Consider the following 12,997-nt stretch of genomic DNA (forward strand, 5'->3'; position numbering starts at 1 on the left):
AATTTATATCATGTGTACATTTTCGATATTGCAATGTTAACCAACATCGAGTCGACATTGTGTCCACATCGTGTGTCTTGTTTCCTGTTTACATAGTCGACATCGTCGACATCGCAATGTTGATCGATATCGGGTCGACATCGTGTCTACATCGTACCTCTTATATCCTGTTTACATCGTCGACATGTTGATCGACGATATTAACAGTAAAGAAATATCGGCAAGGTTGACGATGTAAACTCGGTATCGGTTCAACATCGTCAACGTTGCGATGTCGACGATATAAACGGCAAAGAAATATCGGCAATGTTAACGATGTAAATTCGATATCGTTTCACTATTGTCGACGTTGCAATGTAGACAATGTCGACGATGTTAACAGCAAAGAAATATTGGCAATGTTGACAATGTAAAATCGATATCGTATCAATATTGTATACATCGCGATGTTGACGATATCGAAAAGAAATATGCATATTGGACATGATACATTCTTGATATCAGATGGGTCAGCATCATCTCTAGATGGTATACTACAAACATTGGACTATTTTGCAGAAATATCAGGCCTAAAAATTAATTTCAGTAAAACAAAACTGATATGGATAGGTAGAAAAAAAATTCTCAAAAAATGTTCATCACCACAAGATGGAAATTTAATTGGGAGGAAACAACGTTCGATTAACTTGGAATAAAGTTTTCTGTTAACTTAGATGAAATGATAGATCTCAATTATAACAACAAGATGGAAAAAATATTAAAGTTAATAAAACAATGGAAAATAGAAAGCTTACCCGCCTTGGAAAACTATCATTCATTAAACCCCTTTATTCCAAAGATGAATCATTTGATATTAACTTTGCTAAATCCCCCAAGCCACTATATAAAAAATTTTGAGAATAAACTGTATGAATTTCTGTGGGACGGTAAACTAAACAAAATTAAAAAAGCTGCAGTTATACAAGATTATAAATATGGTGGTCTAAAGATGATAGAATATTTAGATTCTATAATTGCTCTCAAGTCTAATGGACAATACGACTAATATCATGCACGAAATTAAAATGGAAGAAGTTATTTGAATCTGATTTAAATGTTTCTAAACCAGAACTTATGAACTTTGGAATACACATTGTTAAAATTCTAGAAGATAATACAAGATATAAATTCTGGAAGGAAGGATGTCCTTCGAAGCTGGATACTGGCCATGGTTTATAAGGCAAATATTTCAAAACAAAGTAAAACATATCAAATGACCACTTATGGTATAATCGGGATGTTACATTTGATAAAGAAACACTCTTTTTTTTAAAATCATTTTGTACTGGGATAAGATACATTAGTGACATATGTAATGCAGATGGGTAGTTACCTTTCTTTTCACGATTTTAACACATTTTTCAATGCAAAATCAAATATTCTTCAATATTCAGGGCTTATTTCAGCATTTAGAAGTTATCAAAAGAACGATGGCAGATTTATAAGAAAGGAGTATAATTTAAGATACCCAAATACAGTAATAATCTTTATGAACTCAAACAAGGACTGTAAGGAAATGTATATGCACTCGTCTCAAAAAAGAAAGAGTTTCCCACATCTGAAAAAAATGGGAAGAAAAAGGATACTACTTTACAAGAAAAGAATGGAATCTTATTTATGATTTGTCGTTTAAATGCACTCAAGAAACTAGGTTACAATGGTTTCAAACCCAGTTACTTCCAAGAATTTCTGCAAGGAATAAATACTTATGTAACTGCAACTAAATCAACTCTGCTTCATGCTCCTTCTGTGGACACTTAACAGAAACAATAGACCATTTTTTCTGAATGCTACCTCATAAAAGAACTTTGGGACAAAATTAAACACAAGCTTGATGATTTACAGTTAAATGTGAATTTTGATAATGAATATATTCTGTTTGGCAAATAATTGAACAGTGATATACATCGCTTTGAAAATCTAAACCCTGATAGTAAAACAATATATATATATATATATATATATATATATATATATATATATATATATATATATATATATATATATATATATATATATATGCTTGTAAATTTAGTTTATCTAAATAATTAAACATAAAGGCACTGAAACATATCATTATTCACAGATTCTATGTCGAAAAATATATTCTTCTAAAAACCTGCAAATACCAAGAGTACAATAACTATTGGACAAACATCTTCCAAAAGCTATCATCATAGATAATTTCTTTCATCTACTTTTATTTTTGTACCTTCTCCACTGTATTTTTAAAGATTTTTTCTACTATTCTCTCCTCCCCATGGGTGAATTGAATCAAAATCAAATGCTGGTAAATCCTGATTTAAAGAAACGCATTTTGTTATGTATGTGTATTATGTTTGTGTCTATGCAAATGTACGTTTTACATGTTTGTATAAGTATGTACAATAATATTAGAGCAAGATTAATTTAAAGTTAGTCAGTGTATTTTTTTTTTAATATTATGATCAAATCACCCAATTTCTACCCCTCCCTCATCCCCTTGCCCCAATTATAAACCCACCCAAAATATCAACTTTCATGACAATGATAAAATTAAAGTGTTGATAATGTGCACTTGTGTAAATACATCTGTATAATCATAAATTATATTGATTGAAAAATGTCTTGATCAAATGTGTTATAAGTGTTTATATGTCTTATATCACTTGTATCTGTTATTTTTTTTTTTTGTGAAAGTTGTATTTAATAAAAAAAATTATATTCTATGCTAATAAAGAAACCATCGTTTTTGAGGATACAATGCATGTTTACTTTTTTCAATTATCACAATAATCTTTGTAACATGATTTACAAAGCAACAGAAGCCCGATATATCAGCCTAACAAGTGTGACAACTGAGTGTTAAATATTATAGCATTTGAAACATAAAATCGTCATATATAGGAAAGAATATTCAAGTAAAGTCGATTCATGCTTTCTTCATAAATGTTGATTTACGTATATATATCTCTCGCTTGTTACAGTTGAAGAAGAAAATTATAAGTAAAGTTGAGACATTTTATATATTTATTTTTATTGCTTTAAAGGGATTTACTTCTTTCTATAAATAAGATATCAACAAATGTTTGATAATATGATGGCATATTTCTGCCCCCTACATTAATAAACGATATAATGTTATGAAAGATTACTTTCTATACCCTCTTTTAGACAACGCAAAAATACGATCATTACCAATTAAATTTCTAAAAGGAGGAGTGTTTCAATTTACAATTGCTATCATAATTATTGATTCCTTTGAAGGGGTAATTTATGTTGGTTTGAGGAAGCCGGCATAGCAATACGTGTAAGATATCACTCTCATATTTGTTCTAAAAAAGACAGTATTTATTCTAACGGGGAGATGGAGCTTTGTTTTGTTTTATTTCAACAGTGTAGTTTAATTAACCGAAGTGCAATAACCAATAGTCATAATTTAGAAATTCGAAAAAAATATCTTATATATTATGGTTTAAAAAGGAATCAGGCCTCAGCATGCTTATGTATTTCCAGTCTTCAGAAGCGTGTTCCTTAAAAGTCATCTAAAACTTATTATGGTTATTCTGCCCTGCATAATAATGGTTTCCATAATGTGTTGAGCAATATTTGACCATTCTTTACTTGATTTTATACTTTTTAACACTTATTTTGTATCACACTTCCAGTGTTTAGATGACATAGAGAAAGAACTTTTGATTCGTGCATTACATTGCGAAAAAAGTATACTAGTATTTCCTATAAGATGTATTCCTAAACAAATAGATGACGTCCACTATTGCAGTATTCGTCAAATAGGCTGACTTTAATATTCGATTATTTAAAATGTAAGTAGAAAGTGATAAATTTCTGTTAAAGTAAAAACATGTTTACTTGTTGGTGATTGTTTATTTGCAATAAACATTTGTCATAATTTATAACAGCTTAAAGTGTAATCAATCATAATTCATAAGTGCCAAAAAATTTGCAACCAAGGTCAAATCCTTTCACGGTTTTATTATTACCACGTAGTATTGTATCGAAACACGGAGTTTTAAATGAAGTTTTTCCTTACTTACTACGACCAATATATGTACTTGGAAACTTCAGTTAATCAAATTTAATTTTGTCTACATAGTCTTGTAAATATTCAAAAAGCGTGATGAGCACATTTTTCGTAGGTTATTATATGAAACGTTTTGTTGTTTATAAAGTAAACAGTAATAATATACATGTAATAATACTAACTGTTTGATTTACTTTGCATTTACATTACGAATATTTATGTACAAAATATATTAAAAATACAGTGTATTTAAATAAAAATAATTGTTTTCCAAAAAATGCGACAGATAGTCAAAGAAAATTTATCAAAGCATCTGGATAGTACACTTGAAAAGAAATATTGTTAAATGCAAGTGCTCCTACATAGGACAAATAAACAATCAAATGAATAGACACTAACCACCTATTCTTAAAAGAATTTACATTTTGTGACAATTAAGAGGCGTTCAGCAACTTGATATTTCTTTTATATGCATATTGCATTGCTTGTTTAATAAAATTGAGGACATCTTTTTAAATGCAGACAAGACTATGCATATCTTTCAATACACAAGATCATGTTTCTGTTCTGTTATATCCGAGAGTTTGATTTACAGTGCGCATTAAGCCTTTCAATGATTCACTCCTAGGTAATTCTGAAAATTCCGAGACCTCATACAGAGATTTTTTCTACATGTGTTTATCAAAATCTTTATATGTCCCAAATCTACACTTACTTTTCAATCCGGTAAGTAACGATATAGATTGTTTTAGTTCCTATTCAATATTTGCCAAAAAATACGTCTTATGTTATTTTTTTGTAGTGACATTCTTACAAGGCATAATTGATTTTTTTTTCTTTTATTGAGATACATTTTCTGTTGATTAAGTGATTTAAAAGTAAGACACTGTATTTCATTTATAATTGTTCGACATACTAGATTTGCAAAGGCAAGGGCAAAATTTAGGAGAACAAATCGTCAAACATGTATTATTTCCCGGTGTATCATGTGAATTTTCTAACCCTGAATCTTTTTGGAATATGAATGTGTGCCATATTCACAATAAAATTTTATAACGTCTTAATTTAGGTCTCATTGAATTGGTTGATATAAGCTTGCGTGTATGTAAGTTAACGTGTGTACACGAAAAATTCTTAGATACAATGAAGATATTTTATGGTCAGAACTTCACTTTAAACATCTACAAAAGAACACATAATACCGTTATTAATTCTAAGCTAAGAGGTGTTTTGAGAAAAGATTTAAAACACATGTCTGTTTAAATTGCTATCTATTCATTCAGTTTCAAAAGATCGGTACTCATATATCGCTGTAACGTATGCATTCTTTATTCTGCATGGTAGTTATTAGATCTTTTAAACCCCTCGGAAAAGAACGGGAAATTTGGAATCTCAGGTAATAATGATAATCATTTCATCATGAATTATGTATATATGTTTTATTTTAATTCTGTATATTTCAAACAATATTGGATGTGACAACTGATATCGTTACCTATCGACATATGTATCATTTAGTGAGCATGTGTCTGTTGGTTCTTTTTTTTTTTTTTTTTTTTTTTTTTTTTTTTTTGAAGAAATTGCTTCATTGACTTTTAAGAGCTTCCTTCTTTGATTTTAAAGAACTTTCCGTAGTGGTTTTGAAAACGCTTACTGCATTTTATCATAAGAATATGACTATTCTCCTGAGCGTTTTAAACCGCACTTCTTTTTTTTAAATTGTTTTCTCACCATTCCTACCCACCAGGGTTTGGGTAGATACTGTAAAATGAAGACAAATGTAATATTTTTAGCGAGTAATCTTTCATTTCATTTCATAATTTTATAGGAATATTTTATTTTATTTATTAATAGAATAAATATGATTTTATCTTAACTGTTTAATTCCCATGGGTCCCAAAGATATGTTTTGACATAACGCCGTCCCCATTTATATGCAGATGGGTATGAACATCATATCGGCCAATTAGGGTTTAACTATCAGGCATATATTTTTCTGTAATTCTGCTGTTTTTCACTCGAAATATGATTTATAATACAAAATTTTAGGATCATCTTTTTAGTACCAGAAGATGAACTTCTGTTTTAGAAAGAAAGATTCAAAAACCTGGTATATTCTTTCTCGTACTGTAGATCCTATAAAAGTGTTCCGCAAGTCAACTGGTTTTCATGTGCTTACATTGGGGATATACTTATTTAAGTCTTTTTGATTTCAAGGATCTTGAACATCACTCGAGTCTGTTCCTTATAGAGGTTCCAGAATAATGTCAAGAAGGATCAAAACTTCATCGTCAAGTTCAGCTCGAAAGGAGGTATTATTTTTTAATATCCCGGCAAGTAGCATCGGGGGCATGCCCCCCTCCCCAACTTTTTCTCACAATAGGCGTTTTCCTTTGAAAGGTGGGTCCCTGCTCAGTAATGTTTAATTTAAAGTGATTTTTTCATGAAATCATTAGTTTGACACCTTATGTAATTAAAAATCTCTCTCTCTCTCTCTCTCTCTCTCTCTCTCTCTCTCTCTCTCTCTCTCTCTCTCTACTTTGGGGAATTGTCATTTATGTTTAATAATGTTTTCAACATTTTCTAAGTACATTAAATTTTATGTTTTGAAAAATAGTGGACGTCTTCATTTTTAAGAAAACGCCCTGTGATAAGATAAAGGGTTTTTTTGTTTTGTTTATTTTTTTTTTTTGGGGGGGGGGGTGTGTGAAAACTGAGGAAATGTAAAAATGAATGTACAAATACAATATTTTAAGTATATAGTAGTTAAAGATCAAAATCCTCAATGCAGAAAATTACACCTTGCTCCGATACTAATGCACTAAATGCAGTATTATCAATTCAATATTTAAACAACGATAATTTTGTGCTTTATCGATATTGATAACTTTATATTTTTGATAAGGTGTAAACACAGCTATGAGTGATGACGTCACTCGAGTAGGAACCCCCCTTAAATTAATATATAGAAAATGTGTTACGAAGAAACTACCCTTCTTATTTAATTTGGGGGGCATGTAAACAATTATATTGGTAAATTACAAAATTATTTAAAACAGAAGTTTAAGGAATAACGTATTAACCCCCCCCCCCCCCCGCCTACCCCACTATAGGTTGAAATTGTAAATATATGTGCTATTTTGCATGCTTTTGAAGATTCCAGATAAGTTTGTCCCCTCCCCTTTTTCAAAAACGATCCTGCGTGCCTGATATCACACCACCTACTGCATGTGTTTGCACAAAAATATTAAATGATATGATTATTAGTACACCAGCATGTATATATGTAAGTTTTATGGATGATTGTTTTGAATATATAGTATGTTGTTTTGTAGCAAATGATGGCCATTGAGAACGATATGTATCCAGCAACAGAAACGAAAGTTAATAAAGATAGGAAAAGAAATGTCGACGAAAACATTCGAATCGAGGTCCTAGAGGAAAAAATAAAGATTGATTCCAAAAATCATGAAAAAGAAAAGAGAAAAATCACGTCTGAAAAAGATGAGGCAGTGAAGTCTCTGGAAGCTGAGAACGAACATCTAAAGATCGAAGTTGCAAACAAGAAAGACAAAATAAAGCAGTTGGATATAGCTAATGGTAAGAAGGATTTTCTTCTAAAGGAAAAAAACAAGCAAGTTAAGGAATTGCAACAGGAGAGAGATGAACTTAAACAGCGAGCAGATGATCTACAGAGAGAGATATCTCGTCTTGAAGACACAAGAAGAGAAATGTCAGAAAAGTTCCAAGAGACCACAATAACTGTTGAGAAGCAGCAGGAGGAAATAACGATAATGAAAGTAAAAATTGATGATCTAAAAGAAAAGCTTGCATTAGTACAAGCAGAGAGGGATGCAAGGGACGCACGGGAAGAACAGTTATTATCTCAGATGAAGTCGATGGAAACTAAAATGGAAGAGATAAACAGAAATGCTAAAGCCCGAGAGAAGGAACAAGAACGGAGAATGGACGAAAGGGAGAAAAAGCGAGACGAAGAAGCAAAGCGGCGCGAGAGATTACTGAATGAAGAATGGGAACGAAGAGAAGCCAAACGAGAGGAAGATGCCAGAAGGAACAACCAAAGAATGTATGATCAACTCGATAGAGTTCTTTGCGAAGTCTTAAATAGTAAGACAGAGCTCCGAAGAGAAATAAGAGAACATTCAAAGCCCAAAAATGACGGTTTTTTCATTACCGAATCTAAAAATCTACAGGTTCAGAGCGGTAATCATTACTACATGGGGCCGACATCACCATCAAGAAAAAAAACCGAGACTTTGTCCAGAGGAAAGGTGCAGCCTCAGACCAGATTCTCTTTCCCATCCGGTATTGGTGTTTCTCTACCCAGAAGTGGGATTAACAACAAAATGCCCAACTACAAATAAAGAAAATGTCGCCAACAGGGAGTTGATTTCATATTTTTATTGGTCATGCTGTAAAGAAAAGACATGTAACAGGAAGGAAAACTTTCCAGATTTTTAGTCGTGAGAGTTTTGCTTATCTGTTTATAAGTCATGATCTACGAAAGCAGTTTTGATACTAATATTCATAGAAATGAGTTTTGAAAGGGTTCTGCAGTTTTCTGAGTCTTTTAATGAATGTCCATTTTTTTATTGATTTGTTTAAAAGACTGCTAGTATATTCATGTTTTTATTAAATTGATCAATGAAACGTTTACAGTTATTTGAAAGCATTTTCTTAAAGTGTTGTCATTCCGAATTTGTGTAATAAGATTATGCTTATTGTCGTGTTAATTTGAAAGTGCATGGTTTTGTTACATTTTATAAAATAATTGGCAGTTCGAAACTTTGTGTTTTTTAAACTGCTTATTGCATTGTGATAAGGCAAATCCTCTAGTTAATGTAAATTCTAGATATAATGATTATCACATTTGATTTCATAGTTTTATGTGTGTGTTGTTTTAAGCTTTCGTTGGCATTTTAGCCACAGATTTTTGTTTTGTATTGAGTGTTATCATTTTTCTTTATCAGAAATATTGTCTGATTACTTTTGTTATTTATTCATGTTGAAATTTAAAATATACGTCTTTTTTTAAACGTGTGTCGGTTGTTTCGTTTTCGATACTCGGAAATCCCCTGAACTACCCACGTTCTGAGTATTCTATAAGGCTTTTGTTAGTTTGCGTGAATTTACAGTCAAGATCGTTACTTGGCTTACATTATCATTCTTGAACATTACTTACCGTAATACGATGGCAGGTTTTTAACATGTACTATCATTGTGTAATAATTATGTTTAACAAAAAATAGCATAAACATGGCCTTACAGGGGTAGAAAATGCTGTAAACTATTTCGATTTTTTTTTTTCATTTTCATTTTAAATCAACTGATTAAAACGGACTAAATGCAAATAAGTCCTTTCTTATTTGTTTTGTTTCGATTAGATTAATTTTTATGCGAGAAGTTATTAATTAAAACAAATATAAATCACTAACTATAAAAGTAAAAGTTTGTCCACTAGAATATTAAAGATTTCAAGTTACTTTTTGATAGATGTGCAGATCTTAAAGCAATTGCAAAATAAGCTAAAAGCAGAGGGTAGAAGAATAGTCTTATGTTCTGCGATATCAACTTGCTTTGGGCTACAGATCTAGAATTTTTGGTTTATTTGTTTTCATTTATTGTTTTCTATTTTTTGCTTTGTTATATGTTAGTTTTGTGTTTGGTTATTTGCTTTGTTTGCTATGTTTAGAGTTTTATTGTGTGTGTGTGTGTGTATGTGTGTGTGTGGGTGTGGTTTTTTTAATTTAGTTTTTATTTTCTTTTGTTGTTGTTGTTGTTTTTTATGATTTGGGTTTTTTTTTTTTTTGGGGGGGGGGGGGGGTGTCAGGGTTTTTATCATTTTCTTTTCTTTTGCATGTGAATGCTAAAGAAATGAAAAGTAAGTTAAAACAAATTTATTTTGAATGCCATTGGTTTCGTACCTATTTCTATGTTCTAACTGAACGTTGAAGTTGAGCAGTGATTTAATATTTTTCCATTTCATTTTCAAACTATTCATAGCAAATGTTTACATATTTGAAATAAAAGAATTTGCTAGCGATGAATCCAGAGGCGGTGTTATTTTGAATTCGACTGCAATTTCTTTTATGAACGCAAAGAGGGAGTACTCTATTCTGTTACATGCACACGCGATGTTTCACGTGGTTCGCGTAATTTCAAGTCCACATAAACATTAAAGCAATATATTCATATATACGAAAAAAAAAGCCGTTTGTTGTAGTTACATGTACCGTGTTTTGTTATCAATGAACAAAAAAAAAAGACTCTCAGAAAACGTTTTAACAAGAGGTACATGGGCCACATCGATCACTTGAATAACATTCAAATGTGCCATTCTATTTTTAAATATGAAACTTATCAAAATTGTTAAAACCTTGACCTCCGGGTCAATACTGCGGCCCCCAAGTGGTTCAAAGTTAAATACCGAAATACTCGTATAGAGGGATTTTTTAAAAATCTTCTTCTCAAAAACTACAATGCTACAACTTGTATAATTACTATGCAAACATCCTGGGATAGTGTAAATTCTACATTGTTTAATCCGTAACCTTGAATCAATACTGAGGCTCAAAGTGAGGTTTTTTAGTTGAACATGTTTTATTGTATACAACATATACGAAAGAATTAGAAACAAGTTCGAAAATTGTTAATAAATGTTACAATTATACAACTGGCGTTGAAAATTGTACAAATCAAATATACAGAATATACACAATTAAAAGTAATATATAGTTGATTAAAGAAGCAAAATTTTGACAACTAAATTTTCTTGAGTCTTGAATATACATATACGTCTTAACGTAAGATAAAATACAGTTATTTAATTTGGTTGGTGAAGTAGTATCGCCCCAAAACTAGAAGGTGTGTATCTATATGATAGTCAACTCATTTAACCTTGGTAATCTATCCAACTATCTAGCCAACACTTTTGCGAAATTGTTTAATTGGAGTAGCCTGTCTTGATTAAATGCTAATTAAGAGAGTTCCACTTTGAAACAGCATCTGGTATAAATGACATTTTGTAAACTGTGAGTCTGTATTGCGAAGATTATATGAGGACCTGTTGTTAATTTTACTAGGCACCACTTCTTAAAGATATTGTGGAACTTCGTTATTATGAACTTACTACATGGTAACTAGTTTAGCAGTTCATCGTCTAGATGATAGTGGTTCTAATCAAGTTTCTGAATATACAGAATCTGTAGACGCTACATGTAATAGGAAGGTCTGTAATAATCCGCGCTGCACATATTTGGAGTTTTTCTAAGCGATCACTATCGGATAAGATACATCCATTCCAAACAACAGAGGCAAATTCTAAGACTGGTTTTAAAAAGTGTTACTAATATTCACTTTTAAAAGAGTATTTCTTCTAAAAGTAAATTTTAATTTTTTTTTAGAAGTCCTGGCTTTTTAATAAGCCGTTCTTGTTATTTTTGTTTATATATTGGGACCAGCCTAAATCGCATGAAACAAACAATCCTAAATGCACGCGCACTGGCACGAACTCTAACTGACAGTGTTGGAAAAATAATTTAGGAGGACCGATCGATGTGGTTGTTCACTGAGAAAAGTACAGCCCTAGTTTTACAGGGACAAAACTCTGGAAACCATTTTTGGACCATTTATCTAAACACTGAGGTCATGGTTCGATTTCGTTCAAATTGCATGTTGCACTGAATTATCATCAGCAAATAATCTATAAAAAGACATCATATTTTCAGCAACATCATTAATGTAAATGAAAAATAATAGAGGTTCAAAGTTTAAAGACATACCATTTATATTCTTCACTGTTTCGCAAGTACATGTATCTGCCTTTTAAAGAGGGTTTCAACCTTTGTCTAAACATCACCTTGGGTTGCAATTTTTCCGGCGAATATATTTTTGAGAATTTTTAACCTTTTTGTCTCCTCTTGAAAAAGGACGTTATCTTTCATTTTGATAATCTTGAATCTCCTTCCGATACGAATGCTTTGTACTAAGTATTGTTAAGATATAAACAGCAAGTTAAAAAGTTCACCTGGATAGGAACTTGGTTGATCACGTGATCAAATCATATGAAGCCTGCTAGAGAAGATTTGATCACGTTCCAACCATGCAAGTTCATAACCCGGTGAACTTTTTGTGTTACATGACTGACGAAATCCAAAACTAGGCGTTCAATGCTTATATTTATATCCATAATAATGTTTATTTCAGGCACGTAGCATCGTTTTTGAAAGGGGGTAGACTCATAATCTTGACAAGCAAAAAAAGGGGGGGTTGAATTTTCCAAAATCTTCAAAATTGTAATCCGTGTGTGTGTGTGTGGTGGTGGTGGTGGTGGGTGGGGTGGGGGGGGGGGGGGGGGCTGGCGTAGTACATGTATATCTATAACTTCAATTTCACTCCTAATTATTTCCTTACTTTCATACCAATTTTTTTTTACATACTCCCCAGAAAGGGGGGGGGGGGACTCGATCTATGATAATTCAATTTTTTATATGTAAATTTAAAAAAAATAGTTGCTACGTGCCTGTATTTGACGGCACAAAAACTGTACATGTAAAATAGGCCTATTGGACTTTTTTGCTATGACGTCATAAAAACCATGTATATAAATATAAATCTTTTCCTATATATTTGACGGCTTGTTGATAGAATTTCAGAGGCCAGTGTATAAATGTTCGCGTATGTTTACAAGTTTTTCCCAACGATTCAAATTTCACACGTATTGTCAAATTCGATCAGTACTGCATGTTTGTATATGTAAAATCTTGAAACATAAACATAAGCCAGACTTTTAGATTTTGAGACAGAAACTTTAGTCTATTGTCGTTTGAATTTAATTCGACTTTTTTAAAATTCTGATAATTAAATAACTTTTCTAAATAATACTAAAAATTTACTTTTTTTTCTTTTATCAAA

General features: G+C 31.4%; 1 protein-coding gene across 2 annotated transcripts; it reads left to right on the plus strand.

Annotated features, from left to right (window-relative positions):
- The first annotated feature begins 4,644 nt into the window (after nucleotides 1–4,644).
- Nucleotides 4,645–9,874, plus strand: LOC128168096 (uncharacterized). Of its 2 annotated transcripts, XM_052834191.1 has the most exons (4): nucleotides 4,664–4,789; nucleotides 5,408–5,459; nucleotides 6,281–6,375; nucleotides 7,399–9,874. In XM_052834191.1, exons 3-4 carry the CDS (start codon nucleotides 6,328–6,330, stop codon nucleotides 8,446–8,448), a joined length of 1,098 nt encoding a protein of 365 aa, XP_052690151.1. In that variant the 5' UTR covers nucleotides 4,664–4,789; nucleotides 5,408–5,459; nucleotides 6,281–6,327; the 3' UTR covers nucleotides 8,449–9,874. The 2 variants fall into 2 exon arrangements, with proteins under 2 accessions (XP_052690152.1, XP_052690151.1); XM_052834192.1 differs by lacking the exon at nucleotides 5,408–5,459 and having other exon boundaries at nucleotides 4,645–4,789.
- The last annotated feature ends 3,123 nt before the right edge of the window (nucleotides 9,875–12,997 follow it).

This window comes from Crassostrea angulata, chromosome 10 (assembly GCF_025612915.1).
Source record: "Crassostrea angulata isolate pt1a10 chromosome 10, ASM2561291v2, whole genome shotgun sequence".
Taxonomy (NCBI): Eukaryota; Metazoa; Mollusca; class Bivalvia; order Ostreida; family Ostreidae; genus Magallana; species Magallana angulata.

Excerpts from the sequence above, each read along its gene's own strand:
- LOC128168096 (XM_052834192.1), top strand. The coding sequence starts at position 6,328 with ATGTCAAGAAGGATCAAAACTTCATCGTCAAGTTCAGCTCGAAAGGAG. Across the intron at positions 6,376-7,398 it reads CAAGTTCAGCTCGAAAGGAG|CAAATGATGGCCATTGAGAA; the intron begins GTATTATTTTTT and ends GTTGTTTTGTAG.